Source organism: Danio rerio, chromosome 15, assembly GCF_052040795.2.
Source record: "Danio rerio strain M-AB ecotype USA chromosome 15, GRCz13ab, whole genome shotgun sequence".
Classification (NCBI taxonomy): Eukaryota; Metazoa; Chordata; class Actinopteri; order Cypriniformes; family Danionidae; genus Danio; species Danio rerio.
Genome location: NC_141035.1, coordinates 40022692 through 40043514, shown reverse-complemented (window position 1 = coordinate 40043514; position 20823 = coordinate 40022692). Strand labels below are relative to the sequence as shown.

The 20823-nt window shown below is 33.4% G+C and overlaps 2 protein-coding genes across 6 annotated transcripts in view; one reads left to right on the top strand and one right to left on the bottom strand.

Moving 5' to 3' along the window:
• aplp1 (amyloid beta precursor like protein 1) overlaps positions 1-15206 on the bottom strand; it is a 133462-nt gene extending 118256 nt beyond the window's left edge. For all 4 annotated transcript variants that reach the window (XR_015509762.1, XM_087284500.1, XM_087284498.1 and 1 more), the window contains exon 1: positions 14964-15206. Coding sequence is in view for 2 of the 4 variants with exons in the window: in XM_087284498.1 (XP_087140624.1) it covers positions 14964-15026 (63 nt within the window). In the remaining 2 variants the exon portion in view is untranslated. The remainder of the gene's footprint in view (positions 1-14963) is intronic.
• A 2224-nt stretch (positions 15207-17430) lies between these two features.
• Positions 17431-20823, top strand: part of st14 (ST14 transmembrane serine protease matriptase) — a 76138-nt gene continuing 72745 nt past the window's right edge. For both annotated transcript variants that reach the window (XR_015509758.1, XM_087284492.1), the window contains exon 1: positions 17431-17674. Coding sequence is in view for 1 of the 2 variants with exons in the window: in XM_087284492.1 (XP_087140618.1) it covers positions 17651-17674 (24 nt within the window). In the remaining variant the exon portion in view is untranslated. The remainder of the gene's footprint in view (positions 17675-20823) is intronic.

The following is a 20823-nucleotide window of genomic DNA, read 5'->3' as shown; positions in this document are numbered from 1 at the left end:
AATTAAAAGTCCTTCCGCATATATCTATTAACAAAGCTCAGAGGTATATTTCAAGCTAAATACTGAAATAATGTTCACAAAAACATAATTAAGGAAATAAATATGATTTGTATCGTTTGATTTATTTGTCAATTTATCAATTATAAAATTTTAAATTTGATGATTTAAAAATGCTGTGTAATTTTATTAGAATAATAATACATTTATATTTATTATGCAGTAGTTTAGCTGTTGTATTTTGAAATGAGTATTGAATATGTAAGTTGTACTATTAAAATGCATTGTATGACTTCATGCCATCATCAGCATGTAGACCTTTATGGGTGAATAACAATTATGATAAATAATACAAACGTATTACAAAAATACCTTTCAAAAAATGTAATAAGCTAAACAACATCATAGACTTTGTTAATGATTATTTACTATTCTATATTTTATTCATTTAAAAAATTTATTAAATTAATTAAAAAATTCTAATACACATCTGCTAAATATTATTTATTATTTAATACTTATTATTTATTGAACATTTGGCTTTCAGTAAATATATATATATATATACATATATATATATATATATATATATATATATATATATATATATATATATATATAATCACTATAAAACAAATTATTTTTAAATAACACTTAATAAATAAGTGTTAATAACTGCATAATTTACTAAACATGACACGCTTTCAATAAGTATATACAGTAGATACATTTAAATTATATTTACTATAAAAAAAATCTTTCAAAACTAATTATAATATAGTATTTAATATCCATTCTTAATATAAATTACATTATTCCAGTTTATGAATAAAATTGAATGTCTTTAAAATATATAAGAATTTATATTTAGAATTTATTTGAAAAATTATTGAAAAAAAATGAAAGCATAGAAAATTATAAATAATACTTAAAATACAGCAAATAATAATAATATTTATAACTATTTTATATTTAAAAATTTCATTTCAAATTAAATAAGGAACCTTAGATTATTCAATATTTTAAAAATATTATTAAGATATTTGAATATTAAAAAACATACTGAATATTACTTAGCCATATATATATATATATATATATATATATATATATATATATATATATATATATATATATATATATATATATATATATATATATATATATATAAATATATATATATATATATATATATATATATATATATATATATATAAAATAGTAAGTAATAAAAAGTAAATGATTAATATATTTATATAAAATTTACTTTTTATTACTTACTATTTTCAAACATTTGCTTTCAATAACTATATACAAAAATATATGTGCTATAATCACTATAAAATTAATGAAACAAAACTAAAAATAAATGAATGAAGTAATATTTTAAAATAACACTGTACCGCATAATTTATTAAACATTGCTCGCTTTCAATGAATATATTTATTGTAAAAAACAAATCTTTCAAAACTAAATATAATATAATATAATATAATATAATATAATATAATATAATATCATTTAGTATAATATAATATAATATAATATCATTTAATATAATATTCAATATAATATGATATAATATAATGTAATATAATATCATATCATATCATATCATTTAATATCATTTAATATAATATAATATTATATAAAGTGAGTATTAAATATCCATTCTTTATATAAATTTAATTATTTATATAAAGAATATTTATTATAAATTTCATTATAATAAAATTCTTGAATTTAATTAAATGACTTTAAAAAATATATATATAAAAATATATATTTTGAAAAAATTATTGTATATTAGGCTTTCAATAAATGTAAAAAAAAAAGTATTTTGCTATCACTGCAGTGTATCTGTCAGAGCATTACGTATTCACAATTTCAAAGTAAACAAAGCAACAATCTCCGAATAGCTAATGTACCACTATGACAAATGACTCATCCAAAAAGCAATGAGGTAAAACTATGATCATCAAAATGCAATGTACACTTCTCCTGAGGACCCCAGTCCAGATGTGCTCTATAATTGTGAATGATTTTTCCGATCTTTTGGAACGATTTCATGCTCTGTTCCCCAAGGGCTTCGCTGTACAGCTTCATCAGGTCTCAGGTTCCATAATGTGGAGTCTCTCCTCTGCTTCCAGAAATCCAATATCGAAATGTTCTCCGAGGAATCTCACGCTCTCAACAAGCTACACAAAAGGCCACAGTTCAGCTGTTTCAATAAACTTAATACAGAAGTGTGCTCGAAAATCCTCAGAAAGCATATAGGAATAATTATTGCGTACTAACAAACAAGCTCTTCACAACAAAACATCGCTTTTCATGGGGGTAACAAACTCCTAGAGAAGATTATGTGAGATACATGATAAGGTACAATGATGAAAACCACATATTCAGGGTGAAATTTTAAGTCGACAAAAAACTGCTTCACAACATGCACAAATAACTTCTTCACAACAGTCTAAACATCATTTTTAGGAGGTAAACAAACTCCCAGACAAGATTATGCTACAAATAACTGCTTATAACTGCTTCACAACTGTCTAAACATTACAGGGAAGATAAATTTAGGTACAATGAAGAACATCACCAAGTATTAAGGGCAATATTTGAAGTAATCAAACAGCCACTTTGCAACCACTTCACAACACAAACAACTATTTTTCTACCACAACCATAATAACAACATCAAAAATCAACCACTTCCCAATATCAGCAACTGTTTTACAACTATATCAACAAACAACCATGTTAAAACCACTTCACTACATTAACAAAAAACTATTTTACCACATCACTAGATCAACAAACAACCATTTTACTATCACAGCACTACATCAACAAACAAAACACCCTTTCATGAAATAAACAACTCCCAAATATCACAGAAATATCAAATATTATTATCAACATTAAAAATCAACCATTTTACAACCACTCACCTTAAACAGCAACTGTTTTACAAGTACATCCGCAGACATCGGCCATTTTAAAACCACTTCATAACACATCGTTTTACTACATTAACAAAATTGCACTACAGTACATCAACAAACAATCATATTATTACCACTTGACTGCAACAACAAACAAAACACCCTTTCATGAAATAATCTACTTCCTAAGAGCACTGTCAAAAATATCAAATATAATTTTCACATTTCAACATCAAAAATCAACCATTTTACAATCGTTTTACAATGTCAGCAACTGTTTTACAACTACATCAACAAACAACCATTTTAAAACCACTTAACATCAACAAACCACCATTTTACGACCACTTCACAACATTAACAAACATATCCTATTTTCATGAGGGAAACGACTCTCTCAGTAATATCAAAATCATATAACTATCAAATATCAACATCAAAAATCAACCATTTTACAACCACTTCACAATATCAGCAACTGATTTACAACTACATCAACAGACGGCCATTCTAAAACCACTTCATAGTATCAACAAACCTCATTTTACTACAGTAACAAAATTTTACTAAAATAACAAACCACAATCATTTCACTACATCAACAAACAAAACATCATTTTGTGAGGGAAATGACTCCCAAAGAACAGTGTCAGAAATATTAAAATCATACAAATATCAAAAATCAACCATTTTACAATATCAGCAACTGTTTTACAACTACATAAACACATTATCAACAAACCACCAACTTACTACCACATCACTGCATTAACAAACAACTTTTTTACTACCACTTCACTACATCAACAAACAAAACATCCTTTCCTGAGGGAAACAACTCCCAAATAGCACTGTCTGTAATATCAAAATCATATAATTATCAAATATCAACATCAAAAATCAACCATTTTAAAACCACTTCGCAATATCAACAACTGTTTTACAACTACATCAACAAACAACCATTTTACTACATCACTACATCAAAAAGAACTATTTAACTACCACTTCACAACATCAACAAATAAAACACCTTTTCATGAGGGAAATTACTCCCAAAGAACACTGTCAGAGATATCAAAATCAACTCATTACTATCACATAACATCAAAAATCAACAATTTTTCAACCACTTCACAATATCAGCTACTGTTTTACAACTACATCAACAAACAACCATTTTAAAACCACTTCACAACATTAACAAACCGCCATTTTACTACCACTTCAATATATCAACAAACAAAACATTATTTTGTGAGGGAAACAACTCCCAAATTACACTGTCAGTAATATCAAAATCATATAATTATCTAATATCAACATCAAAAATCAACCATTTTAAAACCACTTCGCAATATCAACAACTGTTTTACAACTACATCAACAAACAACTATTTTACAACCACTTCACAACACCAACAAACCTCATCTTACTACATTAACAAAATTTCACTACATCAACAAACCAACATTCTGCTACCGCTTCACTATATCAACAAACAAAACATCCTTTTGTGAGGGAAATAACTCCCAAATTACACTGTCAGAAATATCAAAATCATATAATTATCAAATATCAACGTCAAAAAATCTACCATTTACAACCACTTCACAATATCCATAATTGTTTTACGACATCAACAAACAACCATTTTACCACATCACTACATCAAATATAACTATTTTACTACTACTTCACAACATCAACAAATAAAACACCTTTTCATGAGGGAAATTACTCCCAAAGAACACTGTCAGAGATATCAAAATCAAATCATTACATATCAACATCGAAAATCGACCATTTTACAACCACTTCCCAATATCAGCAACTGTTTTACCACTACATCAACAAACAACCATTTTTAAACCACTACACTACATCAACAAACCACCATTTTACTACCACATCACTACATCAACAAACAAAACTTTTACTACCACTTCACTACATCAACAAACAACCATTTTAAAACCACTACACTACATCAACAAACCGCCATTTTACTACCACATCACTACATCAACAAACAAACATTTTACTACCACATATCAACAAACAAAACATTATTTTGTGAGGGAAACAACTCCCAAATTACACTGTCAGAAATATCAAAATCACATAACTATCAAATATCAACATCAACTAACAACCATTTTAAAACCACCTCACAATATCAACAAACCTCCAAGTTACTACCACATCACTATACTGTACATCAACAAACAACCTTTTTACTACCACTTCACTACATAAACAAATAAAACATATTTTCCTGAGGGAAACAACTCCCAAAGAACTCACTCAGTAATATGAAAGTCATATAATTATTAAATATCAACATCAAAAATCAACCATTTTACAATCACAACACTAACAAACCTCATATTACTACATTAACAACATTTTACTACTCAAATTAAGTTTACTTAATTGTTTTTACATATTTAAGTTGATTGAACATAAAACAATTAATCTAAAAGTAAAAAAAGTCAAGAATCACAGCAAGAAGGTCACTGGTTTGAGTCTCAGCTGGGTCAGTTGGCAGTTCTGTGTGGAGTTTGCATGGTCTCCCCATGTGTGTGTGGGTATAGGTGAATTGGGTAAGCTAAAATTAACTGTAGTGTATGTGTGTGAATGAGAGTGTATGGGTGTTTCTCAGTGATGGTTTGCAGCTTGAGGGGCATTTGCTGTGTAAAAAAAATGCTGGATAAGTTGGCGGTTCATTCCGCTGTGGCGACCCCAGATTAATAAAGGGACTAAGCCGAGGGGACAAAGAAAATGAATGAATGAATGAATGAAACTAAAGAATTGTGTTGATTGAGCTCATTATAAATAAGTAATTTAAACAAGCAGCAAAAATATTTTTGATAGACAGATTTGTATCTAAATGTGCATATTTTTTACCTCAGAAGTACAAAATAGTACGTTGAGAACAAAAGTGTCTCCTTCTTGAAATTTTTAGATACTGTACAAAGATGCATCCGAGGGTAACATGCCGGATCTGTTACCCCGATCTGTTCCGGGACTTCGCACTTCACAAATTAAGCACTGCTTTTAGGTACAATGTGTATCCACCAAGCAATTATGTGTTTAATTGACATCTGACAGATATCTAAACATACACATCTTGGCTCAAAAAAAGGCTAAATTTGGGCTTCGAAAAATCTCTTAGATATAGACTAGACCAGTGTTTCTCAGCTGGAGGGTCGCAACCCAAAAGCGGGTCACGGGAACATTTTCAGTGGGTTGCGGAGTGTGTGATCAAAAAAACAACAAAAGTTTAATTTTTAACTCATTTTGCTTATATCAGACTTTTATTTTGTAATCCGCGTACGACAACCGTACCATTTGACATGAGAAATTTCATTTAATTATAGCAACAAATATGTAGAAGTGCAAGTACGACCCTGAATATGTTAGGTATGGAATAAAGTATTGTTTATTTGTAAGTCTTGGTGATTTTCTTATGATTTATCTGTCAATACTTGTGTGTGCTAACAAATAAATACAAATGAATTATAGTTTCTAAAATTGTATTATAGTTCCTAAAAATTTGGGTCACAGCTTGATGAACATGTAAAAATGTGGGTCCCATGGCCAAACCAGTTGAGAACCACTGGACTAGACTATAGACATGTTATCAATTACACAGATTAGACATACTTCACTTGACTTCCTTTCATTTAGACTTTCACTGACAGCTCAAATTTAGCCTTGTTTAACCCAGCATGTCTGTTATGGTCCCTAATTTAAATACAACTTGTGAACCAAGGACAACGTAACATTAATAAACAATGGCCAAAGTTCTCCAGCTAAATTATTTATTAACATGACATAACCAGCAAAACTATCCAAAATGACAAGAGCCCAACAACATAATAAATAACAACCAAACAAACCTAAAGCAGGTTGGAGCTCCCCACTCATATCAAAAGTAAAGCATAAAGGAGAACATAACAATAATGACGTCAAAAACTGTGGTGGCGCAGCCTGATCTCACGAGAAAACGTAAGTATTTTACGTTTTGCCAGTTCAGTGGCTAATTCCTACGAATTCATACAAGTTCAGTCGTACGAAATTGTACGATTTTAAAAAGGAGGCGTGGCACCTAACCCCACCCCTAACCCCAACCGTCATTGGGGGAGCAAGCAAATTGTATTAAATTGTACGAATTAGATCGTACGAATTCATATGAATTAGCCACTATATGAAAAAGTTACGAATTGCCATGAGATTGTGTTGGGTGGCGTGGAGGAATGAGGGATTGCGAGAAGTTCGCTTCTGTAGGTTTAAAAGACCTAACGCCACCAAATCAACCTTTAGAAAACTGAAAAGGGAAAAAAAGACAAACAAAATCAATTGAGAGTAATAATTAATGGCAGGAGTGAACGCCACACGCAACAATGTCTATATCTTATTTAAACACAAAAAATTCTTGCTCCGTACCTTTTAAAATAATACCGCCCCAGTGACAGCTCTCAAACCTTTATTCCTGAGAGTCAAGACTACATATATCCACTCTCTGCAGGCATGTATTTTGTTTAATGTCAACCCACCTTGCCTTTGCCTTTCATATCAGCCACTTCTGATACCAAATGATCTTCTAGGAGTCAAGTTATTTTCTGTTGTTCCTAAAACTTGAATAGGTGACACGACTTTTGTCAGGTAGTGTATGTAGGGTTAAAATATAAGCCAACAAACAACCGCTTTACTACAGTCTAAAAATCACCTCCAAAATGTAAACAAACTCAGTAGATAACATGCGGTACATGGTAAAGCACAATGAAGCAAACCGCAGATTGTATCTAGGGTGAAATATTAAAAAGTCAACAAGCAACCGCTTCACCACATCCACAACCAATCCCTTCACAACAGTCTAAACATGATAGAAACAACTGCCGGGGAAAAACATAGGGCGCGACAAAGTAAACCACATATTTAGGGTGAAATTGGGTGAAGTGGTTTTCCAGGGGAGAATCTAACATGCTCAATCGTGACTGCAAAACCAATGAAGCCAATGAGACTGACTGCACAACACATACAGCAGAGTTACTGGCAGCGACAGTAATCCCAGTAATGCTCTTACCAGTCCAGCATAATTGAACAAAGAAAGATGGGTTTATGGCTAATAAATTTAAGCAATCTGCACTGGTGGTTAATAAATAAAGAAATACAGTAATCCTCTTAGGATATGACTGTCAACTTTTTCTTTTTTTTTGCACGCTCCCAGTTTTGAATAACAACAGATAGGATTTGCACCTCATCCAGATTATTGCTAAATGGAATTATGCTCACTGTTTCACACGGCAAGGTGACCCTAAAGACTCTCACTCTTATTTCTTCAGCTTTCAACTGTCATATAGGTGTGTCTGACTGTGTGGAGTTACATGTGTTATTTGTTTGTGAATGAATACATGGTTAATCAAAGAAAGACACAGTGAACATATTTATTTTCTTGCTCATTGATGAAACTTCTTAAGATTGATTTGCACCATAAAGTGGCTTGGGAGGATAAACATGGAACTGAGATTTCAGAGAAACTATGGGATAAGTGCCTGACTGCAGTACGGTCCTGTTCGGTAAACAGTAGGCACCAGTTAATACAGTTCAAAGTGATGCATCGCCTGCACTACACCAAAACCAAATAAGACAACATTTCCCCCTCTATTTCACCTATGTGTGTCACATTACTGAGGACACCACAGCTCATGCACTTTGGTTTTGCCCAATTTTGGTTAATTTTTGGACAAACATTTTTGATTTATGCTGCGTTCACACCAGACGCGGAGCGCGCGTCAAGCGCGAGTGATTTACATGTTAAGTCAATGCAAAAGCGCGAATAGACATCCTGCGGCACGATGTGTGGTTTATTCATAAACTAATTTCGAGAGGATCACGTGCTTATAATCAACACGGCTGGCTCCTTATTAGCTCCATAATCAGCCCTATTAGATGATTACGGAAGCATTATAAATAACCTGAGTTTGTCACTCCAGTTATCTTTGTCTTGAAGCTCCCCCCGTTCCACCCCTTCATCCTCCTCCTTTTCTGATTGGGGGACACGGTGGCCCAGTGGCTAGCACTGTTGCCTCACAGCAAGAACACCGCCGGTCCAACCTTTCGGGCCGGTCGGTGTTTCTGTGCGGAGTTTGCATGATCTCCCCGTGTTCGCGTGGGTTTCCCCCGGGTTCCCCGGTTTCCTCCCACCGTCCAAAACATAAACCATAGCCAAATCGACTAAAACAAATTATCACCCAATACAACCTCAGTTCACACTTCTCACGGTGACAAGCAGGGGAGTTTTCGAGACCTACCTGACCTCGAGCTCCCCTCTCGCCCTTCTAACGGGAGGGAGCCCCGGGCTCGAGGATATTACGAGCTCAAGGCTCTCTCCCGGGACAGCATGCCAAATACGCTTTATTGATTATCAGCTAAGTGTGAACTCTTGAAATGCGCGAATGGCGCGGCGCGAATGACCATTCTGCACAGAATTTCGCATGCACGAACTCTAGTGTGACCGAAGCATAATAATAGTAAAAATAATAATATAGAGCTGCACGATTATTATAGCCTCTCTTGTAAAAAAATAAGTGCATCTGAAAATTCATGGATAACAACAATAGGCAAAATAGTATTCAGATGAATTTTAACATGGGCAGCTTTTGGTGCTTCAAACCTTTTTATTGCGCATTTTTGGTTTCAAGAACAAGCTCCAAGATTTAGAACAGAAGTTATTTGTAAAATGTTTTCTCTATTTAAAAACAATACAGTAGCGAAAGATGAATTAGATTACGTCATATTGTATGTTTTCTAGCACGGCTGGATGTTAAATAATTGTTTGTAATAGTTGTTTGCATTGGCTAAAACTGATTAGCTTAAGTCACACCGAAGCGACAGCCAACAGAGGATTCCACTTAGTCTTAAAGCCTTTTTTGATGGATTATTTTCATTGTTTATTATGGCATAGCAGTCAAAGTAGGACAAATTATCTCATGTGTGAGAGGAATTCTGGACCTTCGTCAGTGAGGGATGGGTCTTTCGAACTGGCTACTGGCCTGAGTCATTTATCCATATGCAAGTGAATCGGAAGTCCTTAAACAATCGCAGATTAGATTGCACTTTAACATTGTAGAATAAATAGAGTTAAAACATCTATCCCACAAATGAAGACATGACTTAAAAATGAACCCAAACACACAGACGAATCACTCTAGAGTTCATGTTTAACCTATTTTTAATCAAGCAAACCCAAAACTAACCGAATCCGAAGATCTGCATGCAGAGAAGACGAATGAAGGTCAGAACAGAAAGAAATGCATCAATTTTTAAGTCCGAAAAAAGCCTTCTTCGGTGTGTAGTCTGCACATATACGTCATCCCAGATCTTCTCCGTTTAATATTTCATTACAAGTGCACAGGCACGGCTAAAGGCACTTCTGTAATAAACATGAACAAAGACAGGGTATTCCCTCGCAGACGCCAATAAACTTTGATTTCCTCACCACAGACATCACAACTGCGTCTTATCTAAGCAGGCACGCTGGGTCACTGTATGTTGCAGGTGACAGTGGGTTTACTAGACACACCCTAGAACGCTCGGTTGTTCATTTCCCATGAGGCCCGGCGGCAGCATCTGTGGACCGGCAGCTAGAGGTGAGTGCTGACGCATTCAGACAGCAGGAGGGGGACAGTGGAAATCAGCCCATTTCTCCCTCCCTCCCCTGCCTCTCTTTTCCGCATATTGCTTTCTTCCAAGCTGCTGATAGCGTTTACACCAAAGTGCTTTCATTTATGAGTCAAAAATACAGGTTTTCTAGGCTAGAAATGCTCCCAGATTGCTTTAGAATGAGGAAACCATACAGTGGGTTTAAGTTGAGAAACAGATTTGTATGCTAAGACACAATATCATGTTGTTAACATTTTAAAGATGTTGGCAGATTTATTAGCTACGTTCAGTTCAGATTAATTACACTGACCTCAATCAGACTGATTGCATGCTGGCGGAATGGATGGGACTTCATGAAGGGGATTAATGTTAACCGCAGGGCAGCTTCAGAGCTGATTGATTATTGGTTATTGATTATGCTGCATCGATAATTGGATGAAGAAATACATGGAATGGAATAAAGGAAAAGGGCATTTTCGCAGGATTTTACAAAAAGGTTTTGCTTACATATTTGCGAATGTATTGCTGTAATTTAACGTAATTTATCAATCTTGACATTTACATAGATAAAATGAAGAGACAATTTATATTTAATTACAATATATTTCTGTGTTTTATTTTTTTCTCTCTGTAAACTATACTAACGGCAGTAATTAGTTATTTAGACAACACAATGCCAATATTTAAAGATCAGAAGAGATCAGTATTAAGTAAAGAAATCAGTACTTGTAAAGCCCTCGTGGCAAGCTCAGATGAAGGAGTGTTTAATAAGCGACCCTGGCAGGAAAATATACATTTAGAAAAGATTTAAAAGAAAATATCTTAATATTAAAAAGGAAATATACAATTGATCTCATCCATGTCATAACGAATGCCCTTAAATAATGTAGTCTAGTTGTCAGCAAGCATCAGTGTTTATTGAGATTGAAATAACTTTAAAAAACATCGACATTAAGATAAGAAATATTGTTATAGCAACACTTGTGACTGCTTTGGTAAATAACGCTTGTGATTTAAAAAAAAAAAAACAGCCTGATTTTCGTTCACAACAAATGAAAACGTTTGTTATTATGACCAAAATTTTCTAAAAAAAAAAATGTTATCAGATTTTTTTTAGAATAAAACATATTAATATTTACTCAAACCCATACAGAACCAGTTTATCCAGAAGAACTGAGAATTTTCAACCTATGTTTATTACCGAACGCTCGTTGTAGACATCATGGGATGACTGATCATGAAGGAATGTGTAGTCTGGCACATTTTTAACCCTCGACAAGTCAAGATTTTATCAAGACAAAATCGCATAATCTGACATGGTGACTTTCGTAACCGACAGTAAAAACCATGTGATCTGACTGGGGCTTTAGGAAAAGCCTGATTTTTAAATCACAACAAAGGTGTACATTTGCTATTCTGACCAGCTGTTATTTTCTGAAAAAGAAATAATAAATATATATATATATAAGAAATGAAATTGGACATTTAAACAAATGTTTTATTCTATAAATTTACCCAACAAATCTGGTTAATCCAGGAAAAAAGGGTCATTTTTTATCTATATTAATAAATGCTGTAAATTAGAATGGTTTATTTCATGATAACTATTGCATTGATTATCAATAATTGAATAAATAAACAAACAGAATGAAGAAAAACTTACTATTAAGAATAAGCAACATATTTGTTATTCTGACCAACCTTTTCTAAAAAAAAAAAGTTATCAGAGCTTAATATAATATTACATATTAATATTTTACTCAAACCCAGACCAAAAACAAATTCATAAATTAGGAAAACAGAGAATTCTCAACCTACATTGGGAAAAAAATAAGAGAGAATTGAAAATTTTCTGTTTTTATGTGCTTGAGTAATGAGAAATTATAGATTTATTATCTCCCTGTAAACTATTAATGGTATTTCTTACCTATTTTAAGTCAAATTATTGTTATTTAGTTTTTTTTTTTTTTTTTGCATACAATACATAAAAGTATCATTTTTAAAGACAAAACAATATCAATGTTTAAACTATAGAAGAATAAAGAAATCAGTACTTTAAAAAAAGCCTGATTTTTTTAATCACAACAAAGGAACACATTTGTTATTCTGACCAACCTTTTCTGAAAGGAATCAGAGCTTAATATAATAAAACATAATAGTATTTTACTCAAACCTTTACATGACATTTTCAGAAAAACTGAAAAATGTCAATCTACATCAATAAATGCTGTAATTTTTTTATGATAACTATTGTATTGATCATGTTGTGTCAATAACTGTAACAACTAAACAAATAAAAAGAATATAATAGGGGGAAAGTGCATTTCCTTTTATATTTTACAGTAAGGTTGTGTCAAAATATCGGTGAATTTATTCAATTGTGTGAGTAACTTCATTTATGGAGCAAATTAAGAAAGCAATTGAAAATTCTCTGTATTTATGTGCTTGAGAAATGAGAAATTTTTGATTTATTATCGCTCTGTAAACTACTGATGGCATTTCTTTCCAATTTTAAATTGAAATATTTTGATTTAGAACTGTTTTATCATAAAAGACACTAATTGACTACTCTTTAGGCAACAAAATACCAATGTTTTAACCACAGAAGTGTAAAGAAATCAGTACTTTAAAAAAGGCCTGATTTTTAATCGCAGCAAAGGAAAACATTTGTTATTCTGAACAACATTTTCTAAAAAATGAAATATAATCAGAGCTTTTTAAAGTAATACATATTAATATTTTACCCAAACCCATACAGAACCAATCCATTTAATCCAGAAAAACTGAGAATTTTCAACCTATGTTAACAAATGCTGTAAAATAGCACTGTTTACTTGAAAATAACTATTGTTTTATGTTAATTCAATTCAGTTCAATTCAATCAACTTTATTGTCTATCCCACAGGCCTTAGACAATTGTCTTTAGACACAGGCTCACACACAACAGCAAAACATGAATACACTTACACCAATACTTTAAAAATCCTATTTAAAAATGGCAGTGGGAATAAATGTCTTCTTTACACACACAGCTTCACTGCAATCAACTGTTTATTTCTTGTTGATGCTGGATCAATGCTGAAATGTTACCAATGTTAAGCTCTGTCTAAATCGTCCTGATGTCACCAGCTAGAACATCTTTTCATCGCAAAACTGTGGCAACACAAATCCCTCTGGATGCAGTGAGGGATTGACAGATACGTGTTCTCTTGATCGCACCCTGATTTGTTCACAAGAACTGAAAGGGATTTAAAGCGCTGATACCCTGTCAGACACAATCCTCTTCCAGAGAAACACTCTTCCCAACATCTGTATCAAGCATCATATTATATAAACTGTTTATATAATGTAATAATCTGCCCCATTATTCTATCCATAAAAGATTTACGACCCTTCCTAAATTCAAAATCACTTCATCATTCAATAATACCACCTTATAATTGAGCAAAATCCACCAAAAAACAACAAGGTGTGGGATGTCAGGCATAAAATGTCTGAATAACATAAATTTTTCCATCCTAGGCCAGAAGATACGGCAGGCTTCGTCAGCACTGCAGGCCGCAGAGGCTGCAGCATATCTAATAGCACTGAATCAACAACCTCCACACATCATTCAGGCATCAAGCTCCAGTCGCTGTCTGCTTTTACTATCTGCGCTGCTTAATTTCAGCTTTGACTAACTCTAAAATGCCACATTTTACCATCTACATTAATTTTTTTTTCCTCAGAACAAACAACAATTATACTGTAGCTGCAAAATAGTGACTGAAATTGCAATCAGACAGATTATTTGGAAATCTAAGATGCATGGAAACTCATTAAGTTGCATATCGGACATCTACAGTCCACAATCTGTGAAAGAAAGCAATTTCCTTTTCAGTGCAAGCATGTAATACATACTAAATCTAATAGATTACTCAGTGATATTTTTTATGCTAAGGAACAGCCATTCAGTAATGAAAAAGCCATGCCCCACCCTAAGAAATAAATATGTTCAGCTAATTTATCTTTCCATTTATCAGGCCAAGGTCCCAATTGATTCTCTCTCTCTTTCTCTCACTCACTCATTCACTCACACACACACACACATTTGCAAATGCACGTAAAACAAAACAAACACACACATATATAATCATACTAACCACCATAAATAAATGAACATAATGCCTGACCCCAGAGCTTTAATTTGTATATTTAAAGATTTTCTTTTAATTTTTATTTCAGATTTGGCTGCAAATAAAAATCTGAATAGTAATGTGGAAAAAAACAATAAATAACCCAAGGCTATTCTGAAAGAAGTGCATAACAAATAATTGACATGACTGTGTTATCCGCATTCGGATCCTACCTCATCTCTCCAGACGAAACAAGACAATAAAGTCATCAATATTAATGGCGTTTTCTGCCCCATTCTTCTTCCTTCTCTTCTTAGTGTTTGATTTCTGCTGCGTTCTTTGGATTTCTGTTTTAAACTACTGGATTATCTCCGAAAGGATCAAGCAAAGGGGATGAAGTGCTCTGCTACGGGATACGAGCTGCTGCGATCGCGCAATGTTGCGATATCTCCTGTGTCTGCAGATCTCAGTGAACTGACAAGCGGCTGCGGCTCCGCGGAGGAAAACCAAACCCTCCTCCGCTCAGGCTGCGCAGAAGCCGGGCGTCCTTTTGCTGGAGAACGGCGCTATCTGCTGGATGAATGTAGAAATGCATTAGGGACACCTGGGTGTGTGAAAATAAAAAACCTTCTAAAGATCGCTTAGTTTTAATCAGAAGGCCTAAATTTCTCTTAGTGCTTATTTTTAATTTACATTAACATAGATTTTTTACAGTTCACACTACCTTGTTATTACAGCGACACATATTGCTCATGTTGTAGGTTTCGGTTTAAGCTGCTAGAGATAAATCAAGATGTTTACAATATGCAATTTGAGCAAACTTTCTTTCATAAATAACAAGACAGGTTTTGGTAACATGTTTTCAGACCTTTATGTTTTTAAACAACACAATGACAATAATATAACTTTAGATAACCCTGACTGAGAAAGAAAACCTTTGTCATTCTGACAACTATAATTTAAGGAAAACAAAAATAAAATAATGATTACAACAATTCATATACACTGGGAGTTTGTGTCTGTGTATTATTTATTTATTAGTTAGCCTTAGTGTCTGAGAAAAAAAATACTATTTGTTTTGGTAATTTTCCTTTCCGTTTAGTCATTTTTTTATTTAGGGGTCGCCACAGCGGAATGAACCACCAATTTATTCAGCATATGTTTTACGCAGCGCAACCCAATAGTGGGAAACACCCATACACTTTTTGCATTTACACACAAACACTACGGCCAATTTTAGCTTTCTCAATTCACCTACTGCATGTCTTTGGACTTTGGGGGAAACCTGAGAACATGCAAACTCCACACAGAAATGGCAACTGACCCAGACAGGGCACAAACCAGTGACCTTTTTGCTGTGAGGCGATCATGCTACCCACTGCACCACCGTGACGCCTTAGTTTAGTTATCATTCATTTATTCATTCATTCATTTTTATTAATTCATTCATTTTCTTTTTGGCTTAGTCCCTTTATTAATTTGGGTTCATCACAGTGGAATGAACCGCCAACTTGTCCAGCATATGTTTAATGCAGCAGATGCCCTTCCTGCTGCAATCTACCACTTGGAAACACCCATACACACTTACATTCACACACATACATTACGAACAATTTAGCTAACCTAATTCACCTATGCAGCAGGTCTTTGGACTGGAAGAAACTGAAGCACCTGGAGTAAACAGTACACCAACATGAGGAGAACGTGCAAACTCCACACAGAAATCCCAACTGACCCAGCCGGGGCTCGAACTAGCAACCTTTTTGCTGTGAGGCAATCATGCTACCCACTGTGCCACTGTGACGCCTTAGATTAGTTTTATAAAGGTAAAAAAATAATAATAATTAGGGACCCACTTCGCTTTACAGAAGATGGCATGAAAATGTAAAAAAGTTTATGACACTTCATGAACCAGAAAAAATGGTTCTGAAACAGTTCAAAAGAACTGTCTCAACAAGAAAAAATGTGCTGCATTTCTTAACCCCTAACGTCGCTAGTTAACACACTCCATGCATTTTTTTCAATACATGCCATCATTTTTAAATATCAACCTCTACCAAATAGTTGATATATTGGTTTATGGTAAAAGGAATCAATACATACACTATGAAAAATCCAAAAATATGAAGTGTGAGACCAATTTATTAAAGAAATATTCAGCATAAAACAATTTTAAATACTAAATCATATTTATTTTTTCTGAAGTATGGCATCAAATATTTCAAATTCTCATTTAACATATTTTATTGCTTTTGTTTGTTTGTTTGTTTTTATTATTAAAATAATAATTATGGTATGGTAAAAATGGTAATTATTATTATTAACATTATTAAAAACAGCCATTCACTGAATGGATTTTTAGTCGTTATTTAAAATAAAAGCCAAAATATGGCCAACCATTTGGTAGAGCAGGCAGTTAAAGGGTTAAACACGTTTGACAACTTGCGCCTGCCTAAACAAATACCTCTGTTTTGAGAACGCAGTTAATTCTTTTATTTGGAATATTTATTTAAATGAAATATATATATATATATATAATTTTATTTATTTTTGTCCAAACATACATATTTACCTAACAATTCCGAAAATCTCTCCCACCAAAAATAAACCCCAACTACTGCCGACTCTTGTGTCACCGAGCTCGGAGTGTAAACGCCTCTGTGTGTGGTTATGTACGGAAGTAGTTTGTTTGTCAAACCCAACGAAACTATCGCGTCACTTTAAGCCCTCAGGTGAAGGAGATGAGAGGACGCAGTGGAATTTACTTTATGCAACTCTGAGAGTTCCATACAGAACTTTTAGAACTGGATTATTCCATTCAAACTGTCAAGGGGAAAAGACGTGGATAAACTGATCCGAACATCAGACGCGCGCTCGTCTGTTTGCTGCCTTTGGGTCGCAGAACTAGTCCTGGAGAAACATGAGTTCTGCCGCGTATGCACAGGTAAGTGCTTTTCATATTGGCAGCTTGGTTGAAATGTAGTATTCTTGCCCTTTTTTTCAACTTTATTGTTCCTAATGTAAAACTGATAGGCTACATTTAACCAGGTCAGGTTTGTAAAACCCCCTGAGCAAATTTAGACCACATAACTTGAATATATTCATTTAAAGCGGTAAATGCCAATATATGATTTGTGAAGTGTTGTTTTTATTTATTTATTCAATCATATTTTCATTGTCCTTTCGTTTTTTCCTTACATTGTCACCTGTGAGGATAGATTATTGTTAAATTTGAGTGTCGGGGCGTGTTTGATTCAGTGACTCTTTTTCAATCAAACGATTCCTCAAGTGATTCTTTCACAGGTTACTCCCAATAATGGTTTGAAGGCTTGAACTATGGAATGAATCCAGTTCTTGCATGTGAACGAAAATGATTCGTTCATTTAAACGATTCACTATCAAGATTCACTAACTCCACACGCCCATGTAAAGTTTGTGTTCTTATAGAGAGTCAGACATTTATTTGATATCTGACAGGAGAAGCTGAAGTGTTTGTTTGTTAGTGTGTATGTGTTTGTATTGTAACACAATAGACACGTGTGCGCGCAGTTTTTTTTACATGACACTAGACCAAATCAAATTGCGATTTTTATCTGATCAAAATTGCAATTCAAAATGTGATTTACTACCATTTCATAAAATAACTACAAGTTTTATGCGGTAGCAATTTTAAAACAGCACCAAAAAAAGACCAAGCATTATCACAAAGTACTCTAAATATGCTATTGTAATTTAAAACCTCGTAAACATTGTTGACATTTTTCCCATTAAAGTTGTCAGTTGTCATGAGTCCAATTAAATGATTTACAGACCATTTTGGTTTCAAAATAAATAATTTTTTACAAAATGAAATATTTGCATTGATGTAAACTTATATTTTTGTATACTTGCCATTATTAAATTAAAAATAACAATGATTTATATGTATAGCTTTGTATTATTGTTTTAGTATATATATATACTAGGGCTACACAATATATTGTTTCAGCATCGATATCACAATGTGACATCCACAATAGTCACATCGCAGGAAGTGCAGCGCTGAGTTTATATGTTGGGATTAGTTGAGCATGAGCCACAGATCAGAACACACGATTTTTAGAGTCACCAAAAAGTTTAATCATAATGAAGTAAAAGTTTATAATTTGCATATGTTTTAAGGCCTCTGACTGTGTAAGCAGATAATTTAAAGTATTCAGGCGCATGAAATTGTACTGTTTGTAACTAATGAAAATGTATTCATTAAAATATTTCTATAATGAAGACTATAGTGTTTAATTGTATAATTAACTACATCTTGTTGTACAGTCAGTGTTGCTACAGTGTTTGTGCGTTTGATTATTCTGTACCTGAAAAGTATGATGTAAAATATTTCACTTCTATCTTCCTAGTGATATTCCAGAACTATCCCATAATCTTCCAGAATAATCCCAAATAAGTCTAAATTAATTAATTCTTTCCAAAAAGAGCTATTCGAGCTATCTGGCGAATTTGTATTCATATCGCAATATACTGTAAATCACAGCAAAACAAAATATTGCAATGTTTTTGCGATTTGAGTTGCCTTGGTCAGTTGGTTTGAGTTCTCTTCATTTATTGGGTTTTACTGTGGTCAAATTGCTTCGTTTACTCAAATTCACAGTACTCATTAGGATTAGTTTTTGAACTTGCATAGTTTGTTGCAATATAGATATGTGAGCAATTCCATGCAAAAGTCAACCTTGCCATGAAACAAATTATGAACATGCAATGAACAAAGTCAGCTCTTATTCTTTTTAATACACAGTTTAATACACAGTATTTCTACAAAGTATGTTGCATACAAAACATGTTTACAGATTAATATTTTTCTGGTCTCATAACTCAATTTCAATGTAATGTTAATGTATTCTTTCTATGCAAATTTTTGTTTTGGGGTTTTACGACAAATGTCACATCAGTAACGCTGGAATTGCTGAAATAATCAATTTTATATATAAAAAGCATTTGCTGAAAACATGACTATATAGAGAGTATGTTTGTTTTGTGAGCGGCACAGAAATCGGCAAACTGTTCTCAGAAACTATTAAGTATGTTTTTCATTCATTTTCTTGTCGGCTTAGTCCCTTTATCAATCCAGGGTCGCCACAGCGGAATGAACCGCCAACTTATCCAGCAAGTTTTTTACGCAGTGGATGCCCTTCCAGCTGCAACCCATCTCTGGGAAACATCCACACACACACACACACTCATACACTACGGACAATTTAGCCTACCCAATTCTCTTGTACCGCATGTCTTTGGACTGTAGGGGAAACCGGAGCACCCGGAGGAAACCCACGCAAAGGCAGGGAGAACATGCAAACACAAAACAGACAGGCCAACTGAGCCGAGGTTCAAACTAGCGACCCAGTTACCTTCTTGCTGTGAGGCGACAGCTCTACCTACTGCGCCACTGCCAACAACATTGTCCCTTCATATAACCGCACAGTTACTGACATTGTGATTAATTGTGCAGGCCTACATGACGTAATAAACGTGACGTAATAAAGAATTTAATTTTCCATCTGTAAACGCATCATTGACCATTACAAAAATGTCTAAACCACTAATGAAAAAAAAAGTTTTCATTTGTAGTACATTGTTGTCATGTAAACTTCTCCAAAAAGCCTTTTCAGCAGTTTAAATTACAATGAACATCTCCATGACATATTCAAATATCTAATACATGACACTCTAGGATTTCTAGGGTTAATCTCTGACATTTGGTTTGCCGTGTTATTCCCTAGAAATTAATTCCTTGGTTTTGTTGTTGCTAGCACCTTGCTTTATATCAGTAGGAATGAAAGACTGTTCTCACAAAAACATTCCCCTGAAGCAAAATAAGGCATCTGAGATCCATTTAGTGACACAGTTTCAATGTTGTATTGTCTGTGTGCTTGTGCTTATGTGTACATTCTTGTTGTATAGTTATAGGAAATGAAAACATGTCTGCTCTTCATAGTTTTGTCCTGGAAATACAGAGCAGTGGCTTCAGTCATTTCCATAATTAGTTTGTTTCAGTTGTCATCTGCAATAATGACAATATGGCAATCCATTGCTTACGGGAGCAAA